Below are 10,894 nucleotides of genomic sequence, written 5' to 3' on the forward strand. Positions count from 1 at the left end.
TGAGATGGGTAAAAGTATCTGAGGAAGGGGAGGGCAGAGGCCTTGATAGCATCAATTAATAATACTTACATAATATATTCGTTAAAACAGACTACAAAAGAATACTTGCTAAAATATTGTAAAGACAAATTATATAGCCCTGAAATTTATTTCAATCTCTGAGTTTTCACTATAATTTCTAGAAAATATTACCCTACCCCTGTGAGTAATGAAATCGCACTTCAAGGATCGCTGGCTCAGATTTATTCCAAGATGGCGGACGACGTTGCTTAAAAATGTTTGATAGGAATTTCTGATCTTTTCAATCAAATACAAATGAACTAAGCGCGTATAATCTGAATTTGAATTCTCATTTACAGTTATTGCATCAGTAGAAGCTAAGGAAATATGAGTGTATTCCTGAGTAACCTGCAAAAAAGAGTATTTTTTGACTCAGCTGTCCTGGTTCGAGATGCTAAATATCTCATGCAGTTACTTAGACTCGATAAGTTTGATGTTAGTGTTGTTTGTACCGGTGGCAAGCTGATCAAGAGTCTTAATCTGAGGTATAGAAAGAGGAACGTGCAAACTGATATCCTTGCTTTTCCTTACTTTGAGGTGAGATATTAAGGCATTTTAATTCAGGAACAGAAGTCGTAATCCTATTTTCCCTAAATTTTGGTAAAATCCCAGTCCTAGTAATGGGTTTTGAGCGATCCCATTTTATTTCCCATAATTGGCCCAAGCCCCTGTCCTGGTATATGAAACGTTATCTTTCCGTAAAAAAATTGGGTGAATCCCATTTCCCATTTACTCTTCCAGAATCCTCTGGTCTCAAATTTGGGAAGCATGGGTGGCGTGCAATGCTAATGCCCCATCTCTCGCAAATGATACCCGGGTTCGAGCCCTGCCAGGCTCAGTGTCATATGTGAATAGAGATGTTTGTTGTTTCTCTCCAGTGCTTTGAGTGGTTTTCCTCTAGGTTCTCTGATTTTTACTCCCTTCACAAAAAACAACTTCCAAATTCTATTGGGCTGCAAAACGTGTTTGGCATTATGGCATCCACTGAGAAGCATTAAATGCATTAGACACTATAGATACTAGTATAAATTATATATATCATTCGATTGGTTGATATGCACACAGATAATTATTCACAAGTAGCAGTTGATTAGTAATAGAGCGGATGCAATTAAACTGTGAAATAAAATCAAACTAAATACTAACTAATAGTATTTATTTAGTGACTAATAATAGTCACTATTACTCAACCAGAACATTCATCATACAAAGACAAATACAAAAGAGACCATTTGTGTCTTTTGTTTGATGAATGTTTAAGTTCTGGTTGAGTAATTAGTGACTATTAGTCACTAAATAGATACTATTAGTTAGTATTTAGTTTGATTTTATTTCACGGTTTAATTGCATCTGCTCTAATTATATATTAATCCCTATTTTTACTTTCCCTCAGAATGTCAAACCTGGTATCCTACCAAAACCCTCTAATTCACATGAATATAACATTGGGGACATTATACTTGGGATGCATGTTATTGAGAATGATTGCAATGAACAAGAGAAAAGTATGCATGAATACTTACCGGTAATGAACAATGAAATGCCAGATTTTAGCCGTGGTACAAATATAGATATTGTATATCCTTTATTTGATCAAACAAGTTTAAATATGGTAGCAAATTCTTATGTAGACCTGTTTATACTAATATTAGTAATATTGCAATAAGTGTTAGAAATAATATGTTAGAAATAAAATGCTAGAATAATATTAAAAAATAAGATTTGCTATTTATATCATATAACCACCAACTGGTTGGCTCAGTTGGTTGAGCATCAGACTTTTGTGCGGGAGGTTATGGTTCGAGTCCTGACTGGACCAATACTCAAGGTCTTAAAATAACTGAGGAGAAAGTGCTGCCTTTGTAATTACATCTGCAAATGGTTAGACTTTCAAGTGGCTCGGATAACCACTTTAAATGGCGGTCACGTCTCTCCACACTCTTCATTACTAACCAATATCGGAGGGACGTACAAGAATCACTGAGGATGTAAAGAAACCCTGGCAGTGATCACCCTCAGTGCCCACACTTCATACTAACCATCTCTCATGCTTGTAAATTGCATCAAAAGCAACTGATCTGTCGATCACAACTCAATGTAAAGCACCTCTGATTATATCCACATAGAAAGGGCGCTATATAAATCATAATTCATCATAAATGATAAATATTCCTTTTTGTCACAAACGAGAACCAAAGAGATTTTATCTATAATTTTATTTATATAATATTGTAGGCTTCATGAAGTCCTTTTCTTGACCTTACTTAATACACATAATATATTATGGGTTACAGTATAGGGCTGTCAAAAATTCTCCTTGATGCTAAATTGGCCACTTTACAAACAAGCAAGGGACAAATTTGAACATGATTGGATGAAAACAAGAAGAATTATTGCCTTTAAAAAGTGTCAAAAATTAAAAATTATCAAAAAGGCATTCAAATTTCAGACTTACAAAGATTGAGATGGTTTATCAAATGACAAAACTCTTTTGCTAATTAGATTAAAATTAAAATTCACCCCATTCTCTTGCCCATTTCTAAAGTAGCCAATAGGCATAATTTCTGGTCTCATATATTTTATATTTACCAGCTGAATGGCAAATTTTCAATAGAAATTTTTGTAGTTTATGTTGTTTTTGCTTGACTTCCTTTTATCTAATGAAACTAGGAGGAAATTTCAAAAATGGTATATTTTGACTCTAACATGAATTTTTATCTTCAAGGTGCTGATTGCGCATGGTTTATGCCATCTTTTGGGCTACACACATGATACCAAGGATTCCCTCATTCAGGTGATCAATATTATGCCTTTCTAATATAAATAGTTGTATACAGTTAGAGAATGCAGTCTATTTTTAGTCTATGAGCTGATCGAGGCAACAGTCACAACAGGGAAATCAGGCAACCGGTTACCAACAATATTATTGAATATAAATTGTTTACGCATATTTTTTAAGGGTTTCCATGCACCTTTGCAAGCTTTGGTTGATTGTAGTTCTACTGTATTGCTTGATTTTCCTGTTTCTGCAGTTGTCTCGTTCAGTGTGTAGCAATGAAAACAGTGGTAGAAGTAGGAAAGAGAAAGAGTAATTGGATGAAATCAAACTGCATTAAAGAATTTTTTGTGCTTTTTATTTTATTTTTAGATGCACAAAAAGGAATCAGAGATATTAACTGCATTTAATGAGCTGACAGGCTACAGCACAGCACCTTTGACACCCTCTGCCGACCTGATAGACAAGTGAGTGACTATTGAAGTATCTGCTTTGATAGAGAATCTGGAATCCTGCTTATATATGCCTCTTGTTAAGGGATTATTCAAAAAGAAATGTATCATACTTGCTGGATGGGAGGTCCAATATTGACACCAATACTGGAAAAGTGATTTTCAACATAAGGTCAAGTCTAAGCTGGCCAATCCCATGGTTTTGTGCAGTGATATTTATAGCAATAACAGATATCTGACTATTGCCTTTAAACAATTGTTGCATTGGGGTCAGTTTCTTTGTATTTCAATATTGTATCGACCCAAATGCCTTTACTTGAAACAATCATTTGAAGGCAATAGAGCTTAACTGTGTAACTCTGTTTTCCTCTAGTTCTAACTGTAGTTTTTTAAAATATTACATTCCCAACAATTATCTTGACAGAGGGGGATTGATGTAAAGGTGATTTTATATGACATATGAAATATAGATAAGTTATAGTGCTTGGGAACGAGGTTATTCTGGGCGAAAGACCCTTGGAATTAAATTCGGAAAAATTAAATTCCGACTTCGCTGGGAATCAATTGTATTTGAGTTGTGAGGTTTTGACTCCAAATCAAAAACTCTTAGCATGCTGCTGAAATTTGAAATTGCACTAAAAATCTTTCTAACTTTTCATGCAATAGAGTTGTGCAAATAATCTTCATTGCAAATTGTAGCTTGTGTGCATCCAGACACAGACCATCACTTAGGTTCATGTTTGTATGTAACAGTACTGCAATCTCCTCAGATTCATCTATGGGCGAAATCAGCTTCACAACTATTCTAGATACAGTGCGGAAACTCTAACCATGAACACTTCGAGGTTTTTTTGACATTTTTTCTACATTTTTACGACTATCCAATCAGCGATCTCCTTCTTAAAAGGAATGAAACAACTTTTAGGCATCATCCAATCAGAACACACGATATAATTGATGTGATTTAGTTTTTCAGTATTTCCCATGAGAAAGCTAAAAATAGAACTCCTAACAATTGTCGTGATTGGATAACGCATTAAATGAAGTTTGAAAAATGTTGAAAAAATGTCAAAAAAACCTCGAAGTGTTCATGGTTAGAGTATCTGCACTGTAACACATGGGTATTTTATCTTTCCAGGCCCGATGGTGAAAGATTCCTGGAATACCAATACAAACCACCAGTACCTGCTGGCTCTTCTAATGCTCGTTATGACAAAGTTTTACAAAGATATCTTGCAGAAAGTCAAAGGAAGAATTCTCCTGATATGGAGTAAAACAGAAATTATTCAAACAGAAACTAACATTCATCTTGAAACAAATGCAATTCAGTTGGTGATCCAGAATAACTTCAAGGGAGGTGATTGTTACCTAGAAAGTCATCACATAAAGTCCTCTTTAGGTCTTATCTTATCCTATGTTATCAATTTTCAATGGCCAAAGGAAGGTGACTAGTCATCACCCACCATTCCCCATCCTCCTTGGATCCTGCTGCAATAATCCCCCCCCAAGAAACAGGACATTGATAGTATGAGCTGCCACTTCAAGATATGGTCAAATGTAAAAATATCCTTGGAGTATACTTTATAGTGATCATACTTTCTCTAAATCAAACTAGAGTGAAGTTATCAAACTCTAAAATAGATATTAGAGCACTACGCATTCACAGTGCAAACCATGTGCTAAACACATCTCTTGTTTTCAATTATTGATTCATTTTGTACTAATTAGTCTTTCCCACAGATATTTTATTTGCACTCTAGTAGACTCTAATTCCATTGTTTTGTTATGTGATTTGACTATCGTACGTTGACTAGTAATTTTTATTTCACAGGTTAATTGCCTTCACTCTATTAGTGCTAATATTATCCAATTAGTCATTCTGAGGTCGAGTAAAATATTTGGTTGAGTTAGCATTTGCAGTACATTGTGGAAATGTATTGACCTATAACATGATGTCACAGCTTGTTTACATGGGCAAGAATGATAGGAATTTAGGCAAAATTTTCTTTCGTTTGGGATACCTAGTACAACATTTATCTGTTATCACTTTTCCCCATCTAATTAACCATTTTTTATTGTGATTTAATTCGTTTTGCTGCTATTTTGCCCCCTCTGGCGACCATGATCCTTAGTGTTAAAAAATAGATTGTTTTGATGTGATATCATAGTGTTATAGGGCAATTAGTGACATTCCCAAGAAGGCATTTATTTTGTCCCTTAAAACAGTTCCTCAAAGTACTGCAAGCCAATGCTAAACCAAACTTAGAGTGGCTAATTAGTGCCTTTCTGGTTGTTGCAGTATGTGAACACATCCATTCTTATTTATTTATTATTCCCTTTCACAAATAATTACACAGCTAATATATCAAATGAAAGCTATAAACCCAAATGTCTGGCTGAGTGATCAAGTATGAAACCATGTGAGTTGAGGCTCCGAGGGAACAAAAAAAATAATTACAATTCCCCAGAGCTTCGACTTGAAATGTTTTGTGCTTGACCGCTTAACTATAATATTGAAAGTTGGCTGTTGGATAGTTATGAATGTAAAGTGTAAATAGATGGAATGTTTTTTTGCAGAAAAAAAAAAAAAAAAAAAAGAATCCATACAATAACTTTATGTTTCATTTTTAATACTTCTTGTTGAAAATTAATGCTGAGAAACAGTCATGTAAGGTTACATTTTGCACCCTGCTTTATAAGTGACAGACTACATTGAATAGAACTTCCAAATCCAGTTTTACCTTCAGATAAATACTACAGTTCCAAGTACAAGCTTACTGATAAAAATGCTTCTTTTACCTTTGACATGGAAGCACTGCTATGAAAGCCTGAACAAAAACTGACCTCCATAATTCTCAAGATACATGTACTAACTTATCATATACTAACATCTAACATAATCGAAAGCATGTTTTCTTTTTCCTCACAAGTTACCAATATGTACTGAGAAAGTTAATGATCATTAAGAGGGTCTAAACGCTGAGGGATAATCTGAGAGCATAGAAGCACACTAACGTTCCTTTTGCCTTCTTTCCAAAATATCTTAGAAGTCTGAAAGCATAAAATACTGTTTTATGATGCTAGTGAACTTGATATTGAGGTTATGGAGGGAAGGGATGAACCAACAAACAGTGGAAATTTTAGTCTTCTAAGTCTGGTAGCTCTGCAGAAATACAAATAAGCATTTTATCAAATCAAAGACATCTAAGTAACAAGACCACAAAGATCCAAATTCAGCTTTCATCCACCAAACTTATGAATAATAAAAATAGCTAAAATCCAAGCATTTTGAGTCACAAGAGCATGAAAACAGCTCATAGTAAAAAACAATAAAATGAACCTAGTACCTTCATCATCACTGTCATCTGAGTCAGCTTCACCAGGATCAAACTTTTCCTAAAAATACATGAATATTAATTAAAAGTTTTTTTCATTCGCATATATCAAATTGAAATATGCCGAACATTTGAATAACTCTTTTTTTCTCTTGTACTTGTGAAAAACTTTGACTATTATACACTAATTACTATCAATTATTGTTTCATAGTCTAAGGAAAATCGCTATAACATGCATATAAATATGACTCCTCGAGTGAATGTATTAGTAATAATTGAATACTTACACCCAATCCTGACGATCCCATGTTTTTCATCATCTAAGAACATTAAAGCGTAAAATCAGCATGCAATATACACAGCACTATGTTTACTGCATTTCTTAAATGTTATGTTCATATGTATTGCATATTTGTAAATATTAGTTGATTTTATAGTCCTGCATATTACTGATCTATGATTATGATCTTTTGTATTTAACTACTGTAATTGTTATTACATATTTAAGATGAATTATTATCGATTGATTGATTGAATGTTATAGAAGCTGTCTTTTGAAATTGTTTCCCTGCTGTCAATCAAAAGTACAAGCATTCAGAAACTCTTGATTGCAGCAGCGAAATAACCACATTTGGACCAATAGTTTAAACATTCAAGTTGTATATAGCTTTGAAAATTAGAAGAAAATGTAGCAGAGTATTTAGTATGTTTAAGTTTAATTCCTATTCCAAGTATATAGTCCATGCAATTACCAATAATATTGCATGGACTTGGTCAACATATGTGACTTTTGGTTCTGAGACCCAGATATCAAGAGGATTGATAGGCTCTCAGAATAAGGATGGCCAGTTTAACTAGAACCTGTAGAGTCTTTTTATACCAATCATGCCTAAACCATGAGTATCATCATAACCATAAGTGCATCTCTATCAAACTACAAGTAGAAGTTGGCTGTTGACTAATGATCGACAAAGGGGATTATACATGTCACTTACATCTTCCAAATTTCTATTGTCAGTATAGTTATCCTCTATGTCTGAATCATCTTCATCCCTCCATCTATTGAAATCAACTCTGACATAATGTGGCTGTAAAAATAGAATAATTACCAGAAAAGAAAAATGTCAAAAAAATGAAAAAAAAAGTCAGGATGATATCAAATACCAGCATGGCTACAACTTCAAATGGTGGAATGGCTAGAGTCAAATTAAAAGTAATTAGTGATCAAATATATTAATAATACATATTAATATATTAAATTTTATCACTGATGTGTTAACAGTTAACCAAATATTACCATACCTTTTTGGTTTCCTTCAGCAACCTTGGCCAGAAAGGTCCCTCATCTTTCTTCTTTATGTCAAAATATATTTCTCGGCCCCCTACAAGCTGTTTTGATTCCTAAAACAGAACCAAGTATTGTAAGTACACAGGTCATTTAAGGACCACAAAGCAAATAAAAACTCGGGGCTGCATGTAGTTTCATGGATTTGGAAGATTGTGCAATTAGGATAAAATGGTCTATATTATTGAAAAATAGAAAAGGTGTATATGTACTGTGTGCAGTTATAAAGTGCGGGGGGTTAGCAGAACACTTCTCGACACTTCCCAAGTGCTTCATAAATCCACACACCACAGCAAGCAAGTCTTTTATTTCTTTTATAAAATACGAATTACAGGAATGACAGTGTGCTCTCAGAAAGCACATGCTCACAACCAATCAGAATGTAAGATTTAGAACAGTTATTTTATAAGTTTATGTAATAAACGTACAAAGTTTGGGAAAATAAAAGTACAAAATTCTGATCCTTTGGAGAGGAGGGAGTGTTGATTTTTCGGGACATTAATATTTTATTCCGACACAGGAAACCCAACTTAGCATATTCAAAACTGGACATTAGTTTGAAAGCTCATCACAAAGCATCCTTTATATTTGATATATGAAACACGTTTCTTAAAATAATAATCTAAAAATATGACCCTTTTTGAAAGTTTTAATTCTTCAAAAGTTCTCGTTATAAATGGCGGAAGTGAGGTCTGTCCTAGTCTCATTGTCTTTTGTATCAAAATGATCTGCCTAGATTTAAGGACACTTGAAAGCCAAATAATAAGATTCCGACACTCCAACATATCTAATACTAAAATAAACTGAAGCTTTGTGAACTTCCTGGAGTGTGATCCACCATGGAGTTATATATGAATCTATGCATAACTTTACTAACTTACCTTAGGATCAACCTCGTTGTAAAATTCTAATTCTACCTTGTAAAGCTTTTGTTCATGACCACCCTTGGAACTACAAATACAACAATAAAGAGTCATGATATGCTATCAAATAAAAAGTTTTTTTTTGAATTTGAACACGAATCCATCCAAGAATAACTTACCTGAATGTGAGCTTTGTCTCAGTTAACTTGATCTCAGGGTTTTTACAATCTTCTAGTGAAATCGTTACGAGAACGCGGTCTTTTCTTTGTGCCCATAAAATTGGAGGATGAAGTTCTCTTTGAAATGCAAACAACAATACTATTAGTACATCATCTTGGTGTTTAGAAGGAGAAAAGTCAGGCACTTACGAGTCCATTTTGCATTGAATTTTTGACGAATGTTCAAAAGAGTTAGTCAGACGTCCATGTGATGGCTGAAGGAGAGGTCATGGATACGAGTACCAGCATGCCTCAGGTACTTACACAGGGAGCCCATTTTTAATAGAATGCATGGAGTGGGACCATGGAGTGCGCTGGTATGCATGTTTATTGTGCTAATGGTACAGTTCATTAGCGGGACGCTAGCATAAATTCAGTCATAGAGTATGAATATGCATTCCCGTCCTACGATTTAAGCTGCTAGTATAAGGGGTTATTCTCGACTTTCACATCCCCATAATGCCTTGCGTTTTTGGGGGGTAACCAATCAAAAAACTGTCCCAAATTGAAGGTTTCTTAATTGAATTTATACTATACCTGCTTTTATCTGTACAATGCTGATTATCAGTTTATTCCAAGTTATTTTTGCGTGTACAGATCATGAAGAGTTTTGACAGAAAATGTATTGATTTACGAAAAAATGTTTAAAATTTGCCTTAAAAGTCTTCAAGCTTCTATCTTTTTCTGTTTTTTACTTCTTCATTTTATCTTTGGATACCAAACAAGGTATTTTCAACATTGTCTGCCCCCATTTTTTATACTAGTATCTCATATTTCCCAATCTTGTCCCCCCCTCCACTTTTTAGGGTGTTTTGCAGTCCTTGATGAGCATGTCTTGTTGAATGAGTTGGAATAAAGAGTAGCACGCTTCGTCGTGTGGACACACTCCCACAATTCACTCTAGTATTACATGATAAATGTTTTATATTCGGTTGAGGGGGTAAACGAATTAGAGTCAAAGTTTATGACTTTCCCGCTTCTTCGGCCCTTGCTCAGGAATACGAAAAAGACATGTCAGACATCGCCCTGTAAAAAGACCTCAAATTTATGCATAGGTTTGTAATCTTATTTTTTTTGATTTGGGAGGACCGTAAAATATACGCGGTCCCTCCCAATGCACCTCTTTAGCTTGGGCGTAAAGTTTTGCCCATTTCAGACCATAAGTGTCATTTCCTTGGGTATCATTTCTTTGTTTGGATGCAAATAAACTAAGAATCCTATTCTCAAATGAATGACACGTGATCTGAAATAGGGCAAAACAAATGCCCAAACTAAAGAGGTTTATTTGGAAAAGAAACGCAACATCTCAATTCGAAGTAAGACAGATTTGTCATACAAGTTAACAATTTACTTATAAAACACTGCGACAGCCGGTATAAAACGTAAAAACATACTAAAAAGTGTAAAAAATATTATACATATATATATATATATATATACACTCGATTGCAGGAACGTTGTAGTATACATTTATACATTTATACAAATACCTAATGAGATGCATATTGCAATTTTACTTTTTTAACCCTCAAAACCAATTGATTTATAATCTGTAGGATGTGAAACACAAGACTAAAATATTTTGACGTTCATTGAATGAAACAAATAATAAATAAAGCGAGTTTTCTGTTCATGTTGCATATCATTAAATACACTGAATAAATTAGGCATTTGTATAAATGTATACTACAACCTTTCTGCAATCAAGTGTATATATATATATATATATACACACACACACACACACATATATATATATATATATTATACACACACACATATATATATATATACACTCGATTGCAGAAACGTAGTAGTATACATTTATACAAATATCTAATGAG

The 10,894-nt window shown here is 33.9% G+C and overlaps 2 protein-coding genes across 3 annotated transcripts; one reads left to right on the forward strand and one right to left on the reverse strand.

Moving 5' to 3' along the window:
• The first annotated feature begins 262 nt into the window (after window positions 1–262).
• LOC116299485 (endoribonuclease YbeY) lies at window positions 263–5,904 on the forward strand. 2 transcript variants are annotated; one of them, XM_031708147.2, is made up of 5 exons: window positions 263–597; window positions 1,454–1,585; window positions 2,786–2,854; window positions 3,209–3,303; window positions 4,427–5,904. In XM_031708147.2, the coding sequence occupies exons 1-5, from the start codon at window positions 388–390 to the stop codon at window positions 4,560–4,562; spliced, it is 642 nt and encodes a 213-aa protein (XP_031564007.1). In that variant the 5' UTR covers window positions 263–387; the 3' UTR covers window positions 4,563–5,904. The 2 variants fall into 2 exon arrangements, with proteins under 2 accessions (XP_031564007.1, XP_031564015.1); XM_031708155.2 differs by lacking the exon at window positions 1,454–1,585.
• On the reverse strand, window positions 5,898–9,308 carry LOC116299501 (prostaglandin E synthase 3). The gene is made up of 8 exons (XM_031708166.1): window positions 9,201–9,308; window positions 9,012–9,128; window positions 8,851–8,920; window positions 7,927–8,025; window positions 7,620–7,712; window positions 6,912–6,944; window positions 6,636–6,684; window positions 5,898–6,451 (listed from the first exon to the last, which is right to left on the reverse strand). The coding sequence occupies exons 1-8, from the start codon at window positions 9,206–9,208 to the stop codon at window positions 6,429–6,431; spliced, it is 492 nt and encodes a 163-aa protein (XP_031564026.1). The 5' UTR covers window positions 9,209–9,308; the 3' UTR covers window positions 5,898–6,428.
• Between the last annotated feature and the right edge of the window lie 1,586 nt (window positions 9,309–10,894).

The sequence above is a fragment of the Actinia tenebrosa genome, unplaced genomic scaffold, assembly GCF_029948245.1.
Source record: "Actinia tenebrosa isolate PJP-AT-01 unplaced genomic scaffold, QUT_ActTen_1.0 PGA_scaffold4__44_contigs__length_22323623, whole genome shotgun sequence".
Classification (NCBI taxonomy): Eukaryota; Metazoa; Cnidaria; class Anthozoa; order Actiniaria; family Actiniidae; genus Actinia; species Actinia tenebrosa.

What these genes read in the sequence shown, in the direction of transcription:
- LOC116299485 (XM_031708147.2), top strand. Translation starts at nt 388, where the DNA reads ATGAGTGTATTCCTGAGTAACCTGCAAAAAAGAGTATTTTTTGACTCA. An exon ending in TTGCTTTTCCTTACTTTGAG is followed by an intron (nt 598 to 1,453) that starts GTGAGATATTAA and finishes ACTTTCCCTCAG; the next exon opens with AATGTCAAACCTGGTATCCT. An exon ending in GTATGCATGAATACTTACCG is followed by an intron (nt 1,586 to 2,785) that starts GTAATGAACAAT and finishes TTTATCTTCAAG; the next exon opens with GTGCTGATTGCGCATGGTTT.
- LOC116299501 (XM_031708166.1), bottom strand. An exon ending in TGGGATCGTCAGGATTGGGT is followed by an intron (nt 6,685 to 6,911) that starts GTAAGTATTCAA and finishes ATGTATTTTTAG; the next exon opens with GAAAAGTTTGATCCTGGTGA. An exon ending in AGATGACAGTGATGATGAAG is followed by an intron (nt 6,452 to 6,635) that starts GTACTAGGTTCA and finishes GTATTTCTGCAG; the next exon opens with AGCTACCAGACTTAGAAGAC.